Source organism: Crocodylus porosus, unplaced genomic scaffold (assembly GCF_001723895.1).
Source record: "Crocodylus porosus isolate Cpor-Errol unplaced genomic scaffold, CroPor_comp1, whole genome shotgun sequence".
NCBI lineage: Eukaryota > Metazoa > Chordata > Crocodylia > Crocodylidae > Crocodylus > Crocodylus porosus.
This window is the reverse complement of record NW_017728950.1, coordinates 2,384,273-2,409,293: the sequence shown is the minus strand read 5'-3', so window position 1 is coordinate 2,409,293 and position 25,021 is coordinate 2,384,273. Positions and strand designations below refer to the sequence as shown.

The following is a 25,021-nucleotide window of genomic DNA, read 5'->3' as shown; positions in this document are numbered from 1 at the left end:
CACCCCACACGCAGATCTGTGGGCATGTGCCCCCCATACCTTCCTAGGTTGCATGCTGCAGTGGAATCCACCCCCCTCCCCATGCCCCAAGAAGAGCTGCTCATGGCTCCATCCTGCGCCCTGCCCCAGCTGTGCAGCCACTGCCCCAGCCCCAGCCTTACTCCCTCTCTCACCATGGAGGCCTCAATCTGCCCCTCCCACTCCTATTCCCTCACAACAGGCTTAATAGCCAGACCCAGCTGCTCTCCATGCTGCTGGGCTGCGCTTCTGGCCACCTGCATGCCACGCTGTGGCTGCGTGCATGTACGGGGCATTTATCAGTGACGTTATCAGCTATATCAGTCAAAAAAAGCTGATTGCCAATGCTGTCAATTTTTCTTATATCAGTGTCAATCTGATATGGCACTGATGTGTCGGCACACCTCTAGTCATTAATTGTACTGTTCAACCCATTCACAATATCAATCTCCCAGATTGCTTTCAATAGTCACTGAGAGATCAATGCCAATTCTAGTAGACTCCTGGCCAATCCAGGAGGGTTGGCAACCCTGGTCAAGTGCCACTTCCTGATATCCTTTTCATTTAACTTCAACTCGTGGCAAGTGGAATATAAAAACAAAGGGAGCAAAAACACCCACAGAGTACAGCACCAAGGCCCTGCTCTGGTACAGGCCTTTAGCCTGGGTTCCTCTACAGTGTCCCCCACCCCAGAAGAACCATGAACAAAGTAGTTCTAACACTGTCCTAGGAAATGGAAGATAAAGGCTTTTATATGAAGCCTAAACCAATGTGTTTGTTGTAGAATAAGTTCTGAGAAGACTTACCCGGTTGAGTCAGGGAACATGGGTGAAATAACACCTAGTTTCTGGATCCCAGGCAGATTTTGGTGCAAGTTTCTCAGCCTTGGCAAAACTGAGACATCTGTACATGGATAGAACAACTATCAAGGTCCTAGGGAATTTAAGATCACAAATTGCTGCATATATGGAGCTTGGTCACCTCCAGAGCTAGGTGGCAACTGAGCAGAATGTTCCAGGAACTAACTTAGCACCCAACTTAGTCCAATAAAAAACTAAGTCCTTCATAGTATCTAGCACTAGGTCCTCCTGGTGTGCCATGTACTAATATCCTTTATCAAGTCAGAAACCACTTGAACAAAGACACAAGAACAAAATTTGTTTTGAAAAGAAAGATGCAGCAACCTGCATGGAAGTTGGACAAAGGTGCATAGATCCCAGGAAGTCTGAGGCTGAAGGGGCACTAGAGAAGTCACAGCATTTCTATGACTAGTTCTCCTAATACTTTAGCTTCACAAGGGTATAGCCTTCTCAGATTATTCTCAGGATGCAGATGATTAAGGCTCCATTCTCAGAGCCTCACATCCCGCAAGGCAGAACTGGCATACAGATTTTTTCACTGCACATAAGGATTGTGTGGGACATGTGCATCCTCTATATATCCTCTCTGTGGGCCTTACATGGTTCAGATAGTCTTGCTTTGCTGTAGTGACCCTAGACCCTGTAAATTTATTCTTGTACAATGAGAACACACAGAGCCAGGCACCACTTAAAACACTAAATAGAAATTAGCTGTACACATGTGGTGCACAAACCTGAGTACCTGTATGTGGGGGCTGAACTTCACCACAGGAGTTGAGAAACTGCAGCTGCTATTCAGGCACTTAGCTCTTGATTCATTAAAGCACTTAAACCTATGCATAATTTCAGACAACTCCCACTAAGATCAATGGGACTATTCAAGTGTTAAGCCAAGGTAGGCAAAGTACTTAGCTGAATCAAGGCTATATTTCATACATATAAACAAACTTTTGACACTTAATTTCAATCCTGTTTAGAAATAATTTAACACAGAGGACCAGAGGGATAGGTTCCACCTATGAGATGACTAAACGCATTCCTATTCTGCCCTGCCTCAGACCCTGAAAAATATGTCTGCTTTTCTAATACACCTTCATCACAGCCTTAAGACTAAGGGCGTGTGTAGATGAAACAGGGGCCCTAAATTGAAGTGACGGGCTTTCAAAAACACTGCTTCAATTTAGGACCCTTTCAGGTGCACAGACCTGAACTTAACTGCCCCTCCGATGGCAGGGATGGCAGGACAAGCTGCTGGTGGGCAGAGTAGTCCCTGGGCTGGGCGGGCAAACTGATGCTTCCCTTCATGGCTGCAGCACCATCCCCACCCCCAGCAGCACCCATGCACAGGCACACTGGTCGGGCGATCCTGGGGGGCACCGCAGCCGTGGAGCAACTCAGGCAGGCAGGCTTTGGGCTGCTGCAAGGCTGCCTGCATGGGCTTCCTGCAGAGCCCCTGAGATGCATGGAGCCTGGTGCTTCGCTCCACACCCCAAGTCATTTAAGGCACGTTACATCGCTGAATTTGCTGTAGTGGCTGGAATTACTGAGAATTATACCACCAACACGTACAAACACCAACACCATTAAAGTGATACAAAAGCATTTAACCTATTTTAAAGGGTCGTGCCCCTCATTTCGTCAACACATGGCCTATGGTATTCAAAAAGTGAGGAGGAGGAGCACTCGTCCACCTCGTGTCAGCTGTTATTCAGAGACTCAACCAAGGTGGACCACCAAGGGGAAGATCCAGAGGAGGTGTGGGAGAGTGATCGCACCCCTCTTTGGCTATTTAATGCGTGAACTCTCAGTACAGGGTATGGCCAGAACCCCTACTTTTGTACAGGCCAGTTTTATTCCAGAGCCCAGGGCGTAAGCATTGCTACTGTCACACCTTTCCCTTGCTGCTGAATTGCCTTGCTGTTGGGGATAGGAAGGGACAGAAAGGGCAAATACCAACAGCATTCACCTTCATGTCTCTGGAATCATGCAAAAGGAAGGGCTCTGGCCAGACTAAGCCCCAATTAGTGGGTGACCTCAGAGCTCACTACTCATGCAGAGCTCTGGCAGGACCTTGTGCTGAGCAGGCAGCAAGCTCAGATTCTCATGTGCACGTGTGGCACAGCCAAAGTTGGGAGTTGCATGTCCCCTACCTCTTTTCTGGATCATTTACAGATGTCTAAGTAACACTTGGGAATAGGTGGGAATAGGATTTGGCCAACAGTGTTTGCACTCTTCTCTCTATGTTTTTCTTTTATTTAGATCAGCGTTTCTCAACCTGTGGGTTGCAACCCAAAAGTGGGTCACAAGAATATATGAAAAGGTTGTGAACCAACTTTAAAAATCGCTTCTCCTTTAAGGTGAAAAATGTGGGAAACTGTGGCTTTTTCCCTTGCAGGCTGGCAGAGTTCCAGCCTGCAAGGGGCTGCTTGGGGCTTCCCATGCCCCACACACACACACTCTGTCCCATACACCCATCCCCTGACCCATGCACGGGGGTGCTTGGGGGCAGGGAGGGACAACAGGTTGGGAGTGAGGGGTACTGGGTCGGGACTGGCTGATGTTTACAACTGGGTTCTGGTTTAAAAAAAAAAGAAAGAAAAAGAAAAAAGGGTGAGACCACTAATTTAGACCACCTTGATTTTGAAAAGCAATTTATTAAAATCATAACCTCAGATGCATGTGATTATCTCCCACTGCTTTCAGCGGGAGCTGTATAAAAATTATTGATGGCAGAATTGAGTTCAATGCATATATGGATTTTTCTTTTAAAAACTGGTTGGAAACGTATTTGAAACCTATCCTCTTTTCCCAAGATTGGCCTTCAAATAATTGCTCCAAAGAGAACAGATCATGCTAGGATTATTAGTTTCATGCCTCTTGCTAGAAACAAATGTTACTTCTTTTCATAACTAGCTTTACTTTTAAGGACTAGTTTCTCAGTTAAAGTCCAGTAGTACAAGAAAATGAAGGAAAAAAACGGTCTTTAACTGCATCAAGTAGTATTCAATTTTTAGCATGGTACTTGGTAGTCTAGGAAAGCACGTCCTTAGTTAATTGGGGGAACTAACATTTTCCATTCCTTTCACAGTCCCTCAGACAGAATTTAATTTCAGAATATTTTTTTTCCCATTCTCCACTGCCTTCTGGTGGAATTCTTCAGCCAAATAAGACTAATGATCCATGTCAGTACTAAGGTCAAAGTACTGATTAAATAGTTAGTGTTTATTTTACATCTTTTAACTCCTGCTTCTGTTTTGTATATGATTTGTTTGAGTATTTAACTGCCGGGCACTCCATAAAATATATTTTTTCAAGTCAGCAAGCAATTATCTGTATAAAATGTAACATAAGAAAATAAATAAATAAAAAGCAACGGTTTTATTCTATCAAACAAAAGGCCAACATAGTAATTTCAAAGTACCATGACTCTAGATAAGAATATTAAAAAAACCAAGGGTCTGGGATAGATAGCTGCCAAGACAGAGGCTTTTTTTCCTACCCTGAATTAATATACTGACTACTTATATGCATTATGAATCATATGCAAGGAGTGAACCTAAGAAGGGATTGATGAATCTGAAACCATGAGTCTGTTACCAAAGGATACAGTATGAAGAACAGACTACTAGAGTGGGAGAATGTGTTAGTGAAGGCTGGAGTAGCAGAGATTTTTCTTTTTCAAAGATACTACCAATTTCAACAATGATTCTTGTTTAAAGTGCAGTGAATCTCTCAGACAGGTTACGACTTAAAAAACTTAGAGAGATTACTATAAACAACAAAAGAACCAGGCAATTTTAGAATTTTAAAAAATGTACAATAATGAAAGCCAAAGTATGTAAGGGCTAAGGAATTAAAATCCCCTTTTAGGTTTTTTTGCTCACGTTGAAAACACCCTCCATTTGCAGATCTATTTCCTAGTTAAGTAACATGAGTGGATTAAAAAGGAGTTTAATACAAAATTATGTATTACATGTTTTCTGGTAACTAATGTTTTTTAACACTTTTTGGAGCCGGAGAGGCATGAATTCACTGGTTTCAGGCTGCTTTATGAGATGTTGCTCATACTGTTGCTAACCTACCAAGAGACTTAAAATACTATCCATTTTTGAGCCAGACTCCCCAATCATTTGAAAACAAACCATGACACAACAGAAGGCAATTTGGCTACCCTAACCTCTTAATAGATGAGCATCAATTTTTCCTGTATTTGCGCCATGTTTAACAGCAAAGTATCACATGCAATTCAGCAAATAACTTTAAAAAGATAAACCCCCAGAAAGTACAGTTTACTGGAAGAAGTACAAGATATTGTAGGTAGAGACCAGTATCAATAAGTAGTACATGTATGCCAACACAACACCATGCATTTGCACATTTTACCACCAAGAAGCTTAAATAGCTACATACAAATTAACATACCAATTTCAACTGGGAGATGCGTGATCTGGTTTTTTGATAATTCCAAGACTTTCAGCTCCTGAAACAAGGCAATGTAAGCTGGAATGGTTTGTATCTTTGTGTTATTTATATGCCATTCTTTCAGATGTGTCTGTTCTTTCAATGAATCTGGGAATTCCTGTAAATGAAATTAGATTACATAACTGAAGAGCATTGGACCAATGTATGTAAATATATTCCTAAATAAAAGGAAGGATAATGCCTATGCCAGTACTTAATTTCTGTATTTCACACTGGTTGCCCTTTTAAGACTTTCTCTTCTAAGAAGAGTTTGTCATGGCCCAACCAGATATGATCAATTTCCAAACCACTGGCTGGCGCGTCCTTTCCTGCACAGAATCCTTAACTAGTTAACAGCAACAGTCAGCTTGTTTGACCACTCCTGTTCAGACATTTTCAAATTTTCTTTCGTGGTATTTTTTGCAATGGGCTTGATCAACGGGATTGCAGTGCATAATACAGAATCATTTTTTGTTTTATAGCAACAAGATGATAAGCATTTTGTTTGCAAATATTGCAGTGGAATTAAAAATTAGCATGTGAACAGATTTCCAGAGAACTGCAGAAAGGTCATCACTTATGATCCTTTGTCCTTTCCTTTTAGCAAACTCAGGTAGCTCACATTGATCTCAGATGGATTTGTCCATGCAAACACTGTTGGAATTGAAGAGGACCTTCATATGGAAGGTTTGGATGCTATCATACCCAGCCAAATGGAAAATGTGATTTCGCTTTCCAGAACTTCCGAAATTTGGAGAAGCTGTTTGGTGATTCTTACAATGCAATGGACAGGACCTGCCCAGGATACAGTGGTGATCAATGGTTGATTGGAGGAAGTGATGATTTTAAACTGGGAGAGATTAGGGGTTATTTCTTCAGCTAACAACAGCTATTTACTGAGAATGCTGCCATCATAAAATGTAAGTGTTCTCCAAAATCCACTGCATGGGGAGGGAGGAGGAGGGGCCTGGCCACACACCCCCTCTCTGAGCTCAGCACTAGAATGGAAGGGAAGGCTGCTCTAACACCCTCCCTTCCTGTCCTGCCAGGGCCTGGCCACACCCCCCTGAATTCACTGGAAGGGAAGGGAGGGCTGCTCTAACACATCCTGGCTTTTAGCCTGAGCCCCTGCCCAATGAAGCCATGTGTCTTCATTTCTTCAGTCCAGATGTGGATTTAGATGTTTTGCTTCAGGCATTCAGACTTGAACATTTTGCCATACTAAAAACATGTACTTAGCATGTTATACTGTTAATTAAAGTTTCCATATTAACCTCAATGTTGAGCTATTTCTGTTTTGAATTCAAAAAAGTCTAGTTGGAGACCCCAATTCAACAAAGCGTGCCCTTTTCCAGGACAACATCCTGGGTATAATTTTCAGCAGTACCAACATTCTATTTCCTAAACCACTTCAGGCATCTTTACACGTGCTCCGGGGATTGGGGGACAGGCACTTTAATTACAGTAGTTCCAAGGGCCACTCTAATTAAAGCACCTGCAACATCTTGTGCATTCAGTGTCCTGTGCTTCAAAATGGTGACGGGTGCTTTAACTAAAGCTCATCGAATGAGCTTTAGTAAAAGAAGTGTCCCCACTGCCATTTTAAAGTGTGGGAACATTGAACACACAAGATGTGGAGGCTGCTGGAGTGTGCTAATTAGCATGCTCTGATCCGCTGTAATTACAATGTGTCAGAATAGCATCCCCGCACATTTATAGGCACCCTTACATTCCTAAGTGTGACTTAAGCACACTTAGGAGCTCAAGTCCCATTGACTGTCTGGAAAATGTGATTCAGGCTCCTAAGTCACTTAGCTACTTTTTGAAAATTTTACTGCATGTCTTTCTTTTAGCTCCAGACAGGTTAGAACATTAAGATTGAATCCCTTTACTTACACAGGTTCATCCATGCCATTTAGTGAGTGCAGCTTTTAGCACGTACACACAGAGAAGAGGAGGAGGAGGGGGAGGCAGGTAAAATGAAATAGGATTTAGTCCTTTCAGTTTCTAAACAGAGCTCTAGTTAGAAACAATCCTTGTCTTATCTTCACAGGTACCTTTTCACCCCAGATATCCAAAATTACTCCCAATACATGAGGATGAATTTGATTTTGAGGTAATTTTTGAAACTCCATTGAGTTTAATCCATGTCTTTCAGGCTGGCTAAATTATGGGGATTGCACCATTTTAAAGCCTTTAAAAACAGATTAAATTTGTTCTGTTAATTGGGTGACAGTTTTGAGCCATACATCTTGGTTTGAACTATGCAACCCTTAAACATTTCCCTAACAAAATTCAATTGATAAAAATAAAGGTTGGAGAATTTTCAACTCCACTTAATAAAGTAACATATAATTTAGCAATCTTCCTCCTAAACTTTATATCACTCTGCACCAGTAACATCTGGAATAAATAATCTATCTGATGTGGTATTATCTTCTCTACAAGACTAATTCTGCCTCTTAAAATGAGATTTAATAGCTTCCACCTATGCTCCCTGTATAAAATTATTTTTAAAGAAAAAAAAACGTTAACATAGTAAAAATAACTTTCTCAGTGCAGTGGCCACAATTACAACTTGTATACAAGATTAAGAAATTTAGCTTTCCTTTAGATTCGATAATTTCCCTAAAATATTAACAAGGTCACATATTTCAAAAGTTTCCTACCAATTAAGCATCAAGAATAGTGCCACTTCTCTGCAGCTAAGTTATACATCTTAACCTAGATAAGAATATTGAAACGGAGAAATTGAAATGCTGGGCATGTTGCTAGAGTTTGCTTGTTCTGGGTTTTTTCCTTTTTATTTCCTTTTGGCAAGGAATGACAATGTTGTTTTAATTCCATGATTTTATATACATAGAAATGTGTATGTAATTCTTCCCCCTCCTGCTCCCTGCCTTTTCTTTTTGATAAGGATCATTTTGGGGGTTTTTTCTTCATTTTCTCCACTAGGTGTATGTTACATTGTGATCCATCTTATATATTTGTCAGTTTATGGCAGTTAAAAGAAAATAAAATGTCTGAATTGCCTCAGGGCTGGTAATGAGAAATCTTTCCAGCTTCCTATGGAGGTGGTTCCCCCCCTCCTCCAACATTATGTGCTGTACATTTTTCTGTTGCAAAAATAAATCTTAATGGTTCAAACTAGTACTGCTTTTTCTTCAGCTCTTTTTTGATTTCCTCCCCACCCCACACACACACTTTATGAGATACATTGAGACTTAACTTCAAGCGATGGAGGAACACACAGATGTACCAGACCAAGAGAAGCTCGGAAAAAGGAACTGTGACTAAAGAAACAAGCATTTGGGTGCCCCAGTGTTTAGGCAGCATTAGAGTGATGGTGTGGCCATGATGGTCCAGGAACTATGTGAGAGGCAAGGTTTTCTTAAGATAACATCTTGTATAGGATTACCTGCATAGTTGGGATGGAGTTAGTGAGTTTCTGAAAGCAAGACATGCTTCTTCAGGCCTGAGGAGTAAAAGCCAGCACAGTATAATAAAAACCAGTTGAAAAGGGGGGAAATTTCCAGGGGTAGTAGACAAATAGTTAACAGAAGAAAAGTTGATTTCTAGGAGATCAAGGTCTATCAAAAGGGAGATGAGTTATTCTCATCTTTCATACATGGGAAGAATTTAGGAATCAGGTAGGGTATAATATGCCATAAAGACAATATCAGTGTTAAGTCCTTGGTTCTTAGTGTCAAGCCAGCATATGAATTTTTGTTCCCAAGTTTGCCTTTTAAAGGTATTTGTTAGATTTTCATTGAACATGAGGTGGTGTCTCTGTCTTAATGGTGTCTCTCTGCCCTTTATATTTTTTTTCTGTGAGTTCATTCTGGTATGTAGTCATTGTTTATTTTCACCCACATAGTTGTGACAATGGCATTCGCTGCACTGGAACAGATATAGCACATTTTGAGAGAGGCATGTATAGGCTTTATGGATTCTGTGAGATGGTTGTGAGGTGTGTTGATTGCTGATCTCCAGCAGTAGAGATGTGTTGAGAGGTAAAGCATTTCTTGCTGAGGCAAGGCTGCGTTCCACTTGAGGTCTGTTGGATAATTTGCTTCTGATGAGGAGTTGGGCAAGGTTAAGGGGTTGCTTGAAAGCCAGGAGCAGAGAGGCTGGGAATACTTCTCTCAAGCTCTGATCTTGTTTAATTAGTTGTTTAATAATTCTTCTGATCAGTTCCAGTGTGGGGCAGTAGGTGACCACCAAGGTTGTGTGATCACAGTGGGGTTTCTTTTTGTATTGTAGCAGGGTATTTGGATGATATATGGTTTATTTTCCTACTGGAGTGTCTTTGTTGTATAAAAACAGATGAGGTTATTTGGGTAAATCCAATATCTTTTATTAGCCCAACTCAAATAGTTAGAAAAATTATTCTTAGCAAGCTTTCAGGCACAAACACCCTTTGTCCAGCTGAAGAAGCATTTGCAGATGGTCTGTGCTTTTCCTGAATGGGGTGGTAAAGCAGCCAGAGGCCAGTAGTATGGAAGAAAGTCAGTCAGTTAAAATGCAAATTGAGGTGGTCAGTAGGTGAGAGACAGGTGGCGGGGGGAGGAGGAATGAAAGTGGCTGTAGTCAGAGGATGAGACACAGGAGGGTGGTGGGGAAAGGAATAAGAATAGCTGGTAAAAAGTGGAAGTCAGATGTTAGGCAGGTTATAATGTGTTATAAATCCAATGTCTATATTTAGTTCGTGATTTTTTGTACCCAGTAGATTGATAAAGTAAAGTTCATAGGCTTATCTGTGGAATGATTTCCAGCTGCCCATGGTATGGGACAGTTGTTGAAAGTGAAATTATTGTGGGCGGAGATGAAGAGAATGATACGTGCAACATGGTGTTGCAAACCTGAGTGTACTCCAGTGTTCTTGTAGATATTTCAGACTGGCAGCTGTGCCTTCATGATGTTGGATGTTAGGGTACCGACTGATAACTTCCATGTCTGCAAGTATGGCCTTCTTGGGGAAGTGGCTGACGTTCTTGATTCCATTGAAAGAGTCTGTGATATTTTGTAGAAAATTTGCTCTTTGACTGACAAGTGGTTTCAGGACAGTTTCTATGTATCCCAAAAACACTCAGTGCAGGTACCACAGTTGAATATGATGAGTCTGCTAGGGTTACCCCATGTATAGATCTTTGGGAGCATATCGAAAGTTCCTGGCGTGGGAGAATGGGGAACAAGTGGAAGTAGTTTTTTTCCTGAAGCTCATGTGGGAAGGATTTGATGACATTTTCCAGTTCCAAAGCAAATTCTAGTGTGGGATCCTCCCCAAATTCTTCATAGTATTTTGGTGTCAGAGACTCATCTGTTGGCTTCATTAATGTATTTGTGATGGTTGATGAGGACTATAACTCTACTTTGTAATCAAACCAGTGGACAATTTTGTTTTTGAATCTTAGGAAAGGCATAGCTTTCCTCTCTGAGGGAGAGAGGTCATTGTGGTTCTGGGAACAAAAATTCATAAACTGGCATGACACTAAGACCCAAGGACTTAACATTTAACTAAGGGCTTAACCAAGAACTGATATTGGTTGCATGGTACATTATAACCTACCTGATTCCTGAATTCTTCCCACACATGAAACTATGAAACTATGAGATGAGAATTACCCTCCTCCTTTTTTATAGGCCTTGATCCAGGAAGCCACATAAAGAGTTTTAATGAGTTGTTGTGTGCCAGGTCAGCACCCCGTCCCCTTCCTGCTGCTGCCACAAATACTCACCAAAACTTCCTATGTGGGATGGAGCCATAGAGGATGGACAGCAGTGTTCAGGAGTGAGACAGGTGGGCGAAGCCAGGATCACAGGGTTGCCCCTGCCCCGGGGTGGGGGCAGGTGGGCTGCCTAGTTGCTAGGTCTCGGAAGCTGGCCAGGAGTGAGGGGAAGGAGATGGGAGGAGAAGACAGGAGGGCACATGCAGAGTTTGCCCAGGCCTGCTGGCCCAGTCCTGGCCAGCACACCCAATTTACTGGCAGTGCTGATCCTGCTGCAACCACACAGGTACTGGTAAGCTCCACTCGCCCCCAGCAATAGCTCCTCCTCATGCTCCTGCTATGCCACTCCAGTCCAGGAAGGAGCTTCAGCTGGCCAGCTTCTGTCCCAGCATGCCAGTCTCCAGCTCCAACTCCCAGCTGCCTTCCACCCATTCTGCCTGCCCAGTGTGGCCACACTGGTAAGCTGTTGTCACAGGGTGGGGACCCAGGAGTGGCCATGATCTCTCCTGGCACCCCCTACCGAGCCAAGTGGGTGTCCATGCACCCTCGTTATCTCGCCTGCCACGACTTTGATGGTGAAAGTATTATATGGGAGGCTGCCTTTTACCCCCTTGGACATGGTACCCCCTGGGCGTACTCCCGCCGGTACCCTGTATGCCGCTGATTCTGGGTACTCCTGTCATTGGGCTACGCGTGACTCCTACCACCCCTTATACCACGTCCCAAGCCTCTCAGGTGTCCCAGACGTTGTTAGGTCTAAACACTCACCCTTCTGAGCCCTCGCCCTCTCGGGGGCTCCTCTCCGCTCTAAACACTCACCCTTCTCAGCGCACGCTCGCCCCTGTCTGGGGCTTCTCAGCGCGCACTCGCCCCCATCTGGGGCTTCTCCCAATTGGGGCTCAGGCGGCCTCAGCCTTACCTGGCCCCAGACCTCCTTCTTGGGTCCTATGCCCTACTGGGGCTTTTCCCAATTGGGCTCAGGCGGCCTTGACCTTACCTGGCCCCCAGACCCCTTCTCTAGGTCTTGCGCCCACTGGACTTCTCACAACGGGGCTCAGGCGGCCTCAGCCTTACCTGGCCCCAAACCCACCTTCTCAGGTTTTATGCCCCACTGGGGCTCCTCCCAATAATCGCCCACACTGGAGCCGAGGTCGGGACACCCCAAAGTGCAGTGCCAGGAACCCCCCCCTACTGCTGGGGAGCTCCTATGAGGCCTCCTCCACCCCTACAGCCTCGCCCGGTCCTCCAGTCTCCTCCCAACGGAAGCTGCTAAGGCCACCAGGCTTCTTTCCTCTGCTGGCTTCCACAGAGCTCCTACTTCCTCAGCAGCCAGAGGGGAACTGCCTATGGCCTCAGCCTGCGCTGTTTATATAGGCCAGGCCCTGCCCCCTTCTGGTCAGCTGACCAGACTGGTTGCCCCAGCAACCTGCACCCGTGCTGCCCTGGTGACTGGCAGCTGAGCCCATATTACTGTTGCCAGTAGCTGGCACCTTAGTGCCCTGCTACAGCTGTGCTTGCAGGCCAGGGCCAGGCCAGCAGGTGCAGGGCAGGAGCTCAGCACAGGCTGCCCCAGGTGGGACTTGGCATCACGCAGAGCACCACGGGGGCAGCTTTGGGCTGGATCCAATCAATTGGTGGGTACCTCCATGGGCCGGATCCATGCTGCAGGCAGTATTTAGCTCACCCCTGGTTAGGGTAATAAGCAAGAATTGGGAAAATTAGGTTTAAATCTTTTCTTCCACTAGTTTTGTTTTTTCATTATTTTTTCATTTCTTTCCACCTCGTACATATTCTCTTAATATTTGTGATTCCTAGTTGACCAAAGTGAACACTGAGGATGAAATCTTAAACTGGGACAAATCCAATAGCAAAACTCCTATAGATTTTACAGGGGGTAGGATTTTCACCCTGAATGAAAAGATTATCAGGCAAGATCTTTTTCCTCATTACATGTTATAATCTCTCTCCCACACACAGTTCAAACCACCAGTCTCCTTCATAACTGATGAAATAATAAATGAGGTTTAGATACGTAATAAACTTAGGTATCAATTCCATTGTCTGGGATCAATCAGCAAGGCTTAGAACATTTTCATTTATCTGTCCTTATGGACTAAAGGTTGCTTTATTAGCCATAGGATATTTTTGCATATTCTAATTTAATAGATTTCATAAACATTAGGGCTGGAAGGGACCTCAGAAGATCATCGAGTCCATCCCCCCACCCGAAGGGTAGGAAGTCAGCTAATGCTATGATGTGGCCAAATTCAAATGTGATTTCAACATAATTGGACCCACCTCTACCATGTCTGAATTTGCCTGCCCTCCATTAATTGTCTAGACTTCTATGTTTCCCCTGCCTAAACTTCCTATAGTTTACCAAGTGTTAATATTTACCAGACAAACAAGCTAATATTGTGTGACAGTATGCTATTTTTCAGCATTTTTCCTTTTTCAATGCATTTGTCTGTGCTGCTAAAACATAAATTGATGTGATATTTCACTTGGTTTACAAACTAGTTAGTGATGGATACTGAAATTTACACAGGCTTTCTTTGCTTTACTCTGATTCCCTGGTGTTCTTTTGTAATCTTCAGTCAGCACACTGAAACTGGCAGGCTGCTGATAAATTACTCCGTGAAAACTGGCACTTGGAAAATAACCAGTCTTTGCCTTAAACGGCAAAACAATATCACAAACTCTGATTTTTTTTTTTGTTTTTTTTTTGGGGGGGGGGCCATTTAAAAGCAATAAATACCCAAATTCACTCACTGTTAATTTTAGTACGTCTAATTAGGAGAAGGATCCACTTACCAGACATGAGCTTGTATAAGCACTCTGAATCAGAACAGTCAACTTTTTTGAGAAGCCTTTCTGATTGATCCCATTAAATTAAACCAAAACCCTAAATCTAAACATTCCCCTTAACCTTGAGAAAGTTTGAAACTTGCTCCAAACTTTGAGTCAGACCCCATCTAACCAAATCAGACATTTCACAATCTCAGGCATACTCTAGGGATAAAAAGTGATGATGTAAAAACGGTGTGCGTTTTATCTGTTCACCATGGTGATTTCGTTTAAAGAAATGTTTCCTATTGTGACAGATAACTCATTGTCACTAGCAAGTGAGAATAATAAATGGAAGTACTCTCTCTCTGAGCCAAAGAGACAATGAGCAAACAAAAGTAGGGAAATAATTGTAACAAATTATTTATTCTGGGAAGTTCATCTCTTTCTTCTGTTCAAATGGGAGGTCAATATTTTCTTATGAATAATACTTAGACGGTAGCTCATTTGCAAATTGCCAGCAATTTGTAGGGCACACTTGACATTGAAGCTGCTTTTACTGGGCACGTACTATAGATACGTAAGTCCACAATCTCAGTTGCTGTAAAGCAGAATAGACAGCATCTCTTTCTGTTCCTTTTCTAGAAGACCATAACTAATTTCCATTATTAATATTGACAGTCACAATTTCAAAATTTACTTTTCTTCAATATTTTTTTTAATTCATTTAAAAGTTGCTGATTCCACTAACCTTCTTGGCAATAAACTTCCTCATTAGTTATTCACAGAAAGCAAACAGTCACAGGGCATGAACAGAGTCAAAGAAAAATCATTAAAATATTCACTTGAATATTCATAGCATTACTTTTAGCTGTCTTCATCCAGTTCTAATAGAAAGTGCTACCTCTGAAGAATTTACTAAATTCAAGTTGTATGTTTATGGTAAGTTTCAAAGAATCTCACCTGAGTGTTTTCTTAACTGACTGACATTCTCTGCAAGGCAACTGATACAAGCATGTGTTGTAATAGTCTAAATGACCTATGCAACTCTCTTTCATTAGGCTTCACTTGAGAGGTTTTTTTAAAAGGAAGAGAAGGCATTTTTTCACGTCTGCAGATTGAGCCCAAATTTGAGCTTGTGAGTAGTATCGTAAAAGCAGTACATCATTCTACTGTTGATAAATTGCAAGAGTTTCACATACATCTTTCTACCTAGTCCAGACCCTCTGGTGCATAAGTGGCTTTTGTTCTGTTCTTGTAACCAAAAAAAAAGCTTGTTGAGCTTGGCTTGTAGAGAAACATCATATTAAATGGGACTAACTATGCACATACAGCCTCCTTGCTTAACGTCATAATTACGTTCCTGAAAAATGTGACTTTAAGTGAAACAACGTTAAGTGAATCCGATTACTTCACAGTAGTTACCTACTAGCAGGTGGCAGCCAAACAATGTTATAACCAAACATTGCACGACTTTAAACAAGTATTTGCTGTAATAGATCAGTGACATAATAACAAACCAGCATTAACCAGGACAACGTTAAGTGAGGAGTACCTGCATGCTACTAGAGGTACATAATGGAGGAGGTGGTTCTTTAGGTGTGAATCCACTCCAGGGGACTCAGCTGGCCTAGTACTGCCCCTTTAGTTAAAGTGGCAGCAGCCTCCATAGTGTAAATACAACCTAGAGACTGGTGTCTGGGAGCGAGATGGGTGAGTGGGGCCAGGATCATGGGCAGGGTTGCAGAGCAGCCCCTGCTCTGTGGGTGGGGGGCACTGTGAGGTGTGGGGGGGGAGCCCTGCCTGGGTGCTAGGTCCTTGAAGCTGGCCGGGGTGAAGGGAGGGAGGAAGGGTCAGGGGCACACACAGAAGAGTATGCCCAGGTGGTGCGGTCTGAGGCTATCTTCACAGTGCTCTGCATGGGGCCCAAGCCCTGATTGCAACAGGCTGTGCTGCACTCCAGCCCATGCCCACCAGCCTGGCCTGAGCCAATGCAGATAGCTTACTGATAGGGCTGCTCCCAGTGTGCTGCTGAGGTTCCCTCACCTCCAGCGGCAGTTCCTGTTCCTGCTGCACTCCTCTAAGCCAGGAGAAAGTTTCAGCCAGGCAGCTCTTGCCCCAGAGCTCTGGCTCCAGCTCCCAGCCACTTCAGTGCTGCACTGCCTGCCCTTGCCAACTGTAAAGGAGCAGCTATCAGGAAGACATACTAAAAAGATTCCTATAAGAGTGCACAGGTAACCTTAGATCTGGTATTTTCTAACTTTTCTAACTTTCAAGTGCTTGCCATGGCAATCTCCCTATTCCTTTAATATATTTCGGTTTCAATGATGTGTAAAACTAAGAAGCAGTTATTCATCAACTCCTTGTTGTGCACAGTGACATCCTATGGACATATTTGTAAGCAGTGCCATAGCAAGGGTGGGGGAGTGGGGTAACTTCCCTGGGTGCCAAAGCAAAGGGGTACCAACAGACACTGCCCAGCCAGGGCAGGTTCTGGGACAGAACTATGAGTGGCTTGTCTGGAGAGGTGGGGGCGGTGTGGGGATGGGGGGGAGGGCAGTTCCCACCGCTGCATGCGCTCCCGGGCAAGGACTGGGGGGGTGTCCCCCGGATCTATACACCAAAATTCCTTGACGCAGTACTGTCTGTGAGGCTCACTGCATATGTAAACAGATACTTCCACATACAAACTGACAGCATGCACATAAATAATTTTCTTTGCATTTTCAATTACATAATCTGTACAAACTAATGCATGTTTACATCTGGGCACTACTTTGTAGAGGGGGCATAAGTACAGTGAGTTTTGACAATGTGGCCCTATAAATTATTCTAGGTCCTGATGGCTGTACCAGGATTTGAAAGCAGCAGATGAGATGTAAGGATATAGAGTGAGCTGGTATAATCTTTATGATCACCACTGTCTATCTTTAAAAATATATATTTTAGTAATAGAACAGAAAATTAACTCTTTCCTAGAGGACATGAGCATTGCTGAGCAGATCTTCAATTCACAATATTAAAATAAGTTTTCTCTGTCAGTGTCCCAATTCTTTTAAATACTTGTGGGTATTTTTGCAGACAAAAAGCATGGATCACAGATTAATTTACAATAAAGCAAGCAAACAATTATTCTTAGTTTATGTCAAAGTTATCCCTCCAAGTACATGTTAATGAATTCTGTGATTAGATTTCAAATAATTCCTTTGACACAGGTAAATATAATTTAACCATCTACAGATAGGCAACAAGGCACAGACAGATTAAGCGGCTAACTCCAATCTCATGTATCAAGTCAATGTCTAAGGTAGAAAAAGAACCAAATGCTTGATTCTTCAATCTTTTTTCAAAGGACTGATTAACACAAATACAAATACCACTATACAGATATTATTCTAAAATTCATAGTTCCCCTGGGTTTAATATTTTTGGGGCAGGGGTGACATGTAGGGGGTGCACACAAGTGCACGTGCACCCCCTGCAAAAAGGTGCTAGTCGCCACCCCGTCGCCAGTCCATGATCTCCCCTGGCTGCTACCACGGCTGCTGGCAGCGCCTGTGGGTGGTCACCGGCCCATGGTCAGCGCTCACCACCCCCGTTACCACCAACAATGCTGGTGGCATCTGCGGGAGCTCACCACTGCCGCTCCCGCCACCACAGCTATGCCCCCCCAGCTGCCAGAGACATGCACCTTTCATGTTTTGGGGTGTCAGACTGGAACAATGCTGAAACAAAGATGAGCAAGGATGTATGAGACATTCTGCATTTTTGCTTCTTTTGAAAAGCTATATTAATGAAAAGGTACAAAAAAAACTGATTTTATGGACATTACAAGTAAACAGAGATGTTTTAATTTTTCAACTTTCTATTCTACTGTATACTAAATACATGGGGGGGCTCTTTTGTTTTGTTTTGTTTTTTGGGGGTTTTTTTTTTCAAACACCATCCAGTGTCTTACTGGTCTCCTCTCATTTCTAAGTTTTATAACTGTGTGTCAATTAGGGGTGCCCCAATAGAGATTTTTTTGTGCCGATTTTTAACAAGCCATATCGGCCAATACTGATCTGATTGCAATATGTAGCCGAGCAGCTTGGAGAGCCAAGGGGCGGAAGGAGGGAAGGGGCATGGCGGGGGGCAGACTGAAGCCCCTGCAGTGAGCGAGGGAGTGGAACTGGGACAGGTGCTACCCAGCCAGCATGGGATGGAGCCATGAGCAGCTCATCCAGGGGGGCATGAAGAGCGGGGCATGGGGAGTGGGCTGTAGCTTCTGCCACTGCATGCACCCCAGAGGATCATGAAGGGTGTGCCCCTGGATCTGCACACATGACAAGGGCAGGCTGCACCAAGCTCTCCCCAGTGAGGGGCTGGGCCAGGCTGAGCTTGGGGCAGACAATGGCAGCACTGGGAGGGCGCTATGGGAGGGGGGGCTTCAGCCACCCCAAAATTTGCCATAGCTCCCCTCCCCATCACCACCACCCACCCCGAGCACAGCCCGACCCAGCCCCCTGCTGGGAAGAGCTCAGCGCTGCCCTAGCCCCATCCAACACCAGCAACCTGCCCACACCCCACATGTAGGGGCACCAGGGGTGCATGCCCCCCGTGCCCTCCCAGAGTGTGCACAGCATTGGGAGCCACCCCCACCAATGCCCCCCGATGAGCTGCTTGTGGCTCCATCTCATGCCCCACCCCAGCTGTGCAGTGCCTGCTCCTGCCCCAGCCCCACTCCCTCCCTCACAACGGGGGCCTTAATCTTCCACCCCCCGCATACCCCTTCCCCACAGACTTACCAGCTGGACCTAGCTGCTCTCTAAGCTGCTGAGCTGTGCTTCTGGCTGCCTACATGCTGTGCTGTGGCTACACACATGCATGGGACATTTATCAGTGACATTATTGGCCACCTCAGCCAAAAAAAAGCCGATTGCTGATACTGTCAATTTCTCTTATATCGGTCCCAACCTGATATGGGATTAATGTATCGGTGTACCTCCAATGTCAATGAAAAAAGACCAAAACATTTGGAATAACCTCCATGAAATATTTTGACCATTTTTTAAAAGCAGCTCTACCATACAACAACAACAAGGAATTGAAACTCCTTTATATTTGTGGATTGGATTTAATTAGAATCTGCTTTGCCTAAAAATCTTTTCATTGTCTGTAAGCAATTTAAGAGCATTCCAAATGTTTTTCATAAGAGTTGTCAGTGATCAAGATTAATTTTCTTATGCCTGCTTTATGTACTTACAAGCATCTGATTGATTTAATAACATACACCTCAAAATAACTGTTTTTTTCTATTAGCCCTTGGCAGGAGAAATGGTTTCTCTCTCAATCTAAGGAGCTTGATAAATTGCTGTTTTCTGAATTTATACACACACACAGACAGAATTACTGCTGGTTGTGAAAGTAGGACACACTACACCATATCAGTTTCAGATCTCAAAACTGGCAGTGCATAAGAAGTTTGGAAGCTGATACCCATACCTCTCTTGCAAAGAACACTGTCACTTCAGCGACGGGCATTAGTAGAGGAAGTGGACTCTGGACTAGAGATGACTGGGAATGTGACACACTGTTCTGAAAAATTCTGCCAAAGTTATTTTAATTCTGAAACAGATCAAATATATTTTTTGGAAATGTACTATTAAATGAAAATTTGTTCTGATGGAACTTTTTTACTTTCACTCTGTTATTTACAAATGATGCATCTCATTTCCAAAAGTCATTTTGAAATGAAATATTCTATCTTTTTTTTTTTTACTTTTGCCTTAAAATGTTTCATTTCACTTTGTTGTAAAAGAAGCTTAATCAAATTCAACATGTTCTCAAAACAAAAATAACTTTAAATATTTTTCAAGAAAAATTTCAGACCAGCTCTGTTTCACATCTTACTTCTAAGCTGGTGTCTCACAGAAAGCTGTGTCAAGTACTGTTTCCACCAGGCCATTACTGGTTAGTAGTGCTACTGATTTAGTTTTAAGCAAACAGAACAAAGTGGTATCTACACTCTTAAGCCAAGCAAGCAGATTTCTGGGTATGAAAAGACATGAACAAGCTAACAAAGGTGTTGTTATCATCTTGTAATCTTAGGACAATCAATAAGGGCCCCTCTACTCATGCAGGTAAAGGCCCAATGGGATCTAATGCATGATCCACACAATTGCACGGCCTACCATGCCACACGTGCATGGCAGGAGGTGCAATTACAGGACACTGCACCTTATAGCTGGTGCATGGGGAGCCCGGGATCACAATCTTGGATCCCTCCTGCACTAGCTCCTGCTGCTGCAAGCCCCACAACTAATGGGCTCACAGTGGGGGGCAGCATGGGGAATGCTGCCCCCACTGCAAGCCCCACAGCTGACATAGGTTTGCTGGGTGTGGGGCTCATAGCAGGGGCTGCAGGAGAACATTGCTGGTGGTGCTGTGATCCTCACACTTCAAGAAGCTTGCAGTGGGGAAAGTATTGCCCCTTCTGTGAGCCTTGTGAGGTGTGGGGCCGACAGCAGCAGCAGCCTTCTCCCTGCTGCCCCCTACTCCCAGCCTCACAGCCAATGGTGCTGCTCTCACTGCAAGTACTGCAGCCAGTGAGGCTGGGGGGGGGGGCAGTGTTGTGCCCACTGTGAGGCCTGCAGCCGATGAGGCTCACAACAAGGACAGTGCTGGGAACTGCCACCACCACAAGCCTTGTCAGCTTTTGGGCTATCAGCAGGTGGTGCATCCCTGTGGTTGGGAGCTGATGAGGCTCCCAGCCACAGGGGAGCACTTGGTCCCTCATTCAATTAATGGCATGATTAGAACATGCTACAAACTTATTACACTTTTGTGGTGGAATAACTTTGTAGCTTATTGCTTGTTTTATCACCACACTCATTGGTTGAATGTGTAGGTGAGTCACAACAGTATGATGAACTGGTTAATTATCATGCCTTAAGCGTTATGTGTAGAGGGGGGCTGAGATACTGATGTGGATACTGGGCACTCTCTTACAGTATTACAGTTGTTTATAACTGTGGTTTTCAGAGGTGAACGTTATACACGTTAGTACAGAATTGAAAATGAATACATTTTAAAATTAAAATTATAATGACTTCTTTCTAGAAGGAAAAAAACGAATGCTATTGTCAAGACTAATGCAGCTGAAAACTGTCCACAGTAGGCTAGATCATCAGGGTTTGCAGTGCTATGCTCATCAGCCAAATACTGCAGAAAGACGATCAGACTAAACTTACCGTCCAGTGCTCACCAGAAAGTTGAAAAATATATTTGCTTCTTTCTTTGTCTGCTGCATCTGACAAAGCACGCTTCTTACGGAGCTGAGAGTTCTTTTCCATTTTATCCAAAATCTCCATACTGGTATCTACAAAACCATTCTTTAAGTATTTGGATTGTGGAATTCCTTTCTCTCTGCATTCTAGCATGAAGTTCCATTCTTCCTTTATCCTGAAATTGTACAAAGGAAAAGTTCCTGTGAATCTATTAAAATAAGAGAGTACAAAAGCTTGAAGTCCTTGCTGCTATTCTTATATACTTACTGGATGAATCTTAAAATGTATGCTTATGGGCCGTATTAAAAGTGTCTGGCCTGAGAACTGTGCTTGGGTTTGTAAGGCTAAATGGTAACGTTAAGCAGGATCTTTTATGCACATGACAGTACAATCTGGCCCAGGAAATATGCACGTGAAGTTCCTGATCCAGGAAATAATTTGAACAGATTCATACTCAACAAATTACAAATGTATGAATATAATGAACACCTTAAATGTCCCTGAAAATATGTCCAAGTTTTGCAACTGCAGATACATATATTTTACTGACTGTGGGAATAGTTAGAATTGGGTCATATTCTTCTGGACATTTTTTATTCAAGTGAAGAGATTGGGTTCATCAAAAAGACAGAAGGGGTGTCTTTTGAAATTGTCAGGTACTGCATCTTGCTGGGATCCTATGATCCCTGCTGACTTCCTGCGCCTGGGGCAGGGGGCTGGACTCGATGATCCTCCAGGGTTCCTTCCAGACCGAATGTCTATAAAATCTATGAAATCTAAAACATGAAGATGGAAGTCAAATTTGTCTCATGCCTGCTAATTTCAATTTGAATATTAATTTGGACACATCTATATGAGAAAGTTGAGTATCATGTTTAAAAGTGACTTCAAGTTATAGTGATGCAATTTCTTATATAGGTAAGCCTTTCTATAAACCCCAGACATCACTTGCAGAACAAGGAGCAAACAATGTGAAATTGAGATTTAGGGAAGAGAGGTCACAAAGGCTGTACTAAGAAAATCTAGGAAATACCACTTTAATACACTGTAAGAAAAATAGACTCTAGACACCTACATGTTGTTTCTAATTTTTTTCTAGCAGTGAGTGAAGCTAATTAACTATAAAAGCTTTTTTTGGTTTTGTTGTGCAAGAGGTGGGTGGGAGTTGAAGTGTGCAGAGAAAAGTAAAATAAATCCCAGAAGGGAAAAAAAGGGAAAGAACAAGAAAAATAAGATCTGAACCATTAAAAGGAGGGAGACTTTCTGAAATCCTAGATTTAGAGCTTCACTTTAGATGCTACTGCTATGTTCGTGCCTCATACCACCATAGAATTACTTCATTCTCTGCCACCAAAATAAAAACTTCATTGGACTACTCTTCCTGCTTTACTCAGGTGTCCAAGGAAGTGGTCAACTGCTTCACTTTTAGCTGGTGAAATTCCAGAAATGGGACTAAATCCCACAATCAGAGATTAGGATCATCATTCCTAGCTCAGGAGCAAGCCACAAGGTCTTGGCAGTATACCTCCCTGCTAGTCCTTACTCCCAGCTCAGGTATAGTTCCAAGGCTATGCAGTAAAAACCTGCAAAGTAGAAGATTTAGCTCTAACTCCTTACACTGCGATGAGAATGAAAGTATTAATGAAATAGGAATTATTGTTTTCTATCACTTTTACTGATACAATGTGAAAAATACAAATCCAGACAGACAACAGTAGATTGTTAGACAAGTAAAATTAAATTTAAATAAAGAAAATCCAAACCACTGTTAATATAATCACTGAAAAATATCAGCAAACTGGTTTCTGAACTCAGAAGAATGGTAAATACAATCGTTACACATTTAGTGAGAAAATAAGCATGCATATAAGAACAAAGAAAAAAAACTGACACAGAAGGTTAATGCCAGTTTCTGAGATTTTGCTCTTTTGAGTCACTAAAAATGATCTCATGTTCACCAGATTAAGGACCTCACTCAGACATTTCATATGGCTGGAGAGTAAATAAATATAGGGGCAACAAACATGTCTGATTTTGTACAATATGTATCAGAATAAAGACGTGATATATTCCAAGGGCTGATTTTCTAATCACTTGCAACCATTGCTTCTATCCTGAGGGGTGTATTGCAAATGAATCAATATGAGCCTTCCTGGCCTAGAAAAATGACATATAAATCAGTGGTTGGTTAGTTTATTCAGCATGCTCTTCTAATCTTATGCCAAGGGGGAAAAGCTCAGGGACCTTTGGTAGATAAACTGGTATACATCATTAAGTGTAGGGATCGACTGGCAATTTGTATGCTACAGGTGAGATCAGACCAAGGGGATCTTTCCAAGTAGGTTCATCATTCAACTTTAACTAGTCAATTTTAAAGTGTAGAATTGCCACTATTTCTTAAACAATGTTTAGGAAAATGGACTAAAAATTAGTATCCTTGTGATCAGTAGATCTAACTTTGTCTCTGGTTGCCATCCTCATATAAAAATGATTCTGTATTATGACATCTCTTATAAAAAGCTATTGTGTGCGTCTTTAGAAAAGAAAAGGAGCCTCTATATGAATGGGAAAATGATGCAGGAAAATCTTTATTTCCTTCTTTTACAAGCCTGTTTGGCACATCCAATCCTCTCTAAAACTATTAACAATTCCCTGAAGCATGGATAACTTCTATGTGTGGCACATGGCAGACCAGGGAAGGGATAGGCAGCATAGCAGCAGAAAGGACAGGAAGGCAAAAGCAGAGCAAGCAGATTGGCCAGGGAGCACAAGGCAGAAAGGAGAAAGCAGAGCAGCAGATCCAGCAGGGGTAAGGTGTTGGAGTAGTGCTTAGGGAGGGTACAGGGTCAAAAGTTGCCCCCACTGTTTTAAAGTAAAAGAGTTTCCAGTCTGAAAAGTCTGTATTCCTTTAAAGGCCCTTGAAATTTCAGGACCACAATTTCATCAAGGACAGACAGCTAAGTGGGTCACAGGATGACAAACCTGAAATTCCCAATGTTACTTTATATCAACTTATTATTATCCAGAAGCAAGATACTTATTTTTTCTGCACTCCCTAACTGAATGCTTTACATTTGTTTTAAAGAAATGACTGTCATTTTAATGGTTCTAGAGAACCAGCCTGGTCATCCTTGAGGCTGATACAGTTGCACGTAGAACATGAAAAGGGGACTATTTCTTTTGGGCAATGAAGTTGTCCAAGAGTGATCAAACACTTAAACATGTGCTTATCTTCAAACTTATAAGGATTTTGCTTGACTTCAATAAAGGGAGATTTTGTATTTAAGTACCCTGATGAAGCAGGCTTTAAAAGGTATATGCAGACTACTACAGCAAGCAGGGTTGGAGTAACACTTTAGTGGACCCTAGGCAAACACATTCATGAACCCTACTTAATACTGTATATTTATATGACTTTTTTTTCACTCAGTAATTATAACATGTAAAATAAGCACAGCTGGGTCCCTTCTTCACTAAGGGCTCTAGGCACGTGCCTAATTTGCCTATGCATTAATCCAGCCCTAACAGCAAGTATTATTTCTGTTACACTGCTATAACCTCACTGGGCACATCCAAATGAGCCCACACATGCCTCTTGTGGCATCTCAAACAGAGACGCCGCAAGAGGCACACTGGGAACAAAAAAATGTTCCCTGTACTACATATTTGAAGTGCCAGCTCTAAATTTGATACCTGGAAATCCAGGTATCAGAAAATAACCCGTGGAAAAAAAGTGGGGCAGGTGGGTCCTCCTGAGGTAAACTAGTGGTGGGTCCTCCAGAGACACTCTGGTATCTGGCCAGAGCATCTCTACCATGCTTCAGTTGCCCCAGCACGCACCCTTTGCATGCAGGGCAAACAAAAGTGCAGCAAGGCAGCGACAGGACCCGGCCCTGGG

The 25,021-nt window shown here is 42.9% G+C and overlaps 1 protein-coding gene across 1 annotated transcript in view; it reads right to left on the bottom strand.

The window, feature by feature from the left end:
• LRRC2 (leucine rich repeat containing 2) overlaps nt 1-25,021 on the bottom strand; it is a 98,513-nt gene that overhangs the window by 55,493 nt on the left and 17,999 nt on the right. The window contains exons 3-4 of the mRNA XM_019555449.1: nt 21,088-21,298; nt 5,301-5,457 (exon numbers count right to left, since the gene is read on the bottom strand). Of these exons, the coding sequence (XP_019410994.1) occupies nt 5,301-5,457; nt 21,088-21,298 (368 nt within the window). The remainder of the gene's footprint in view (nt 1-5,300; nt 5,458-21,087; nt 21,299-25,021) is intronic.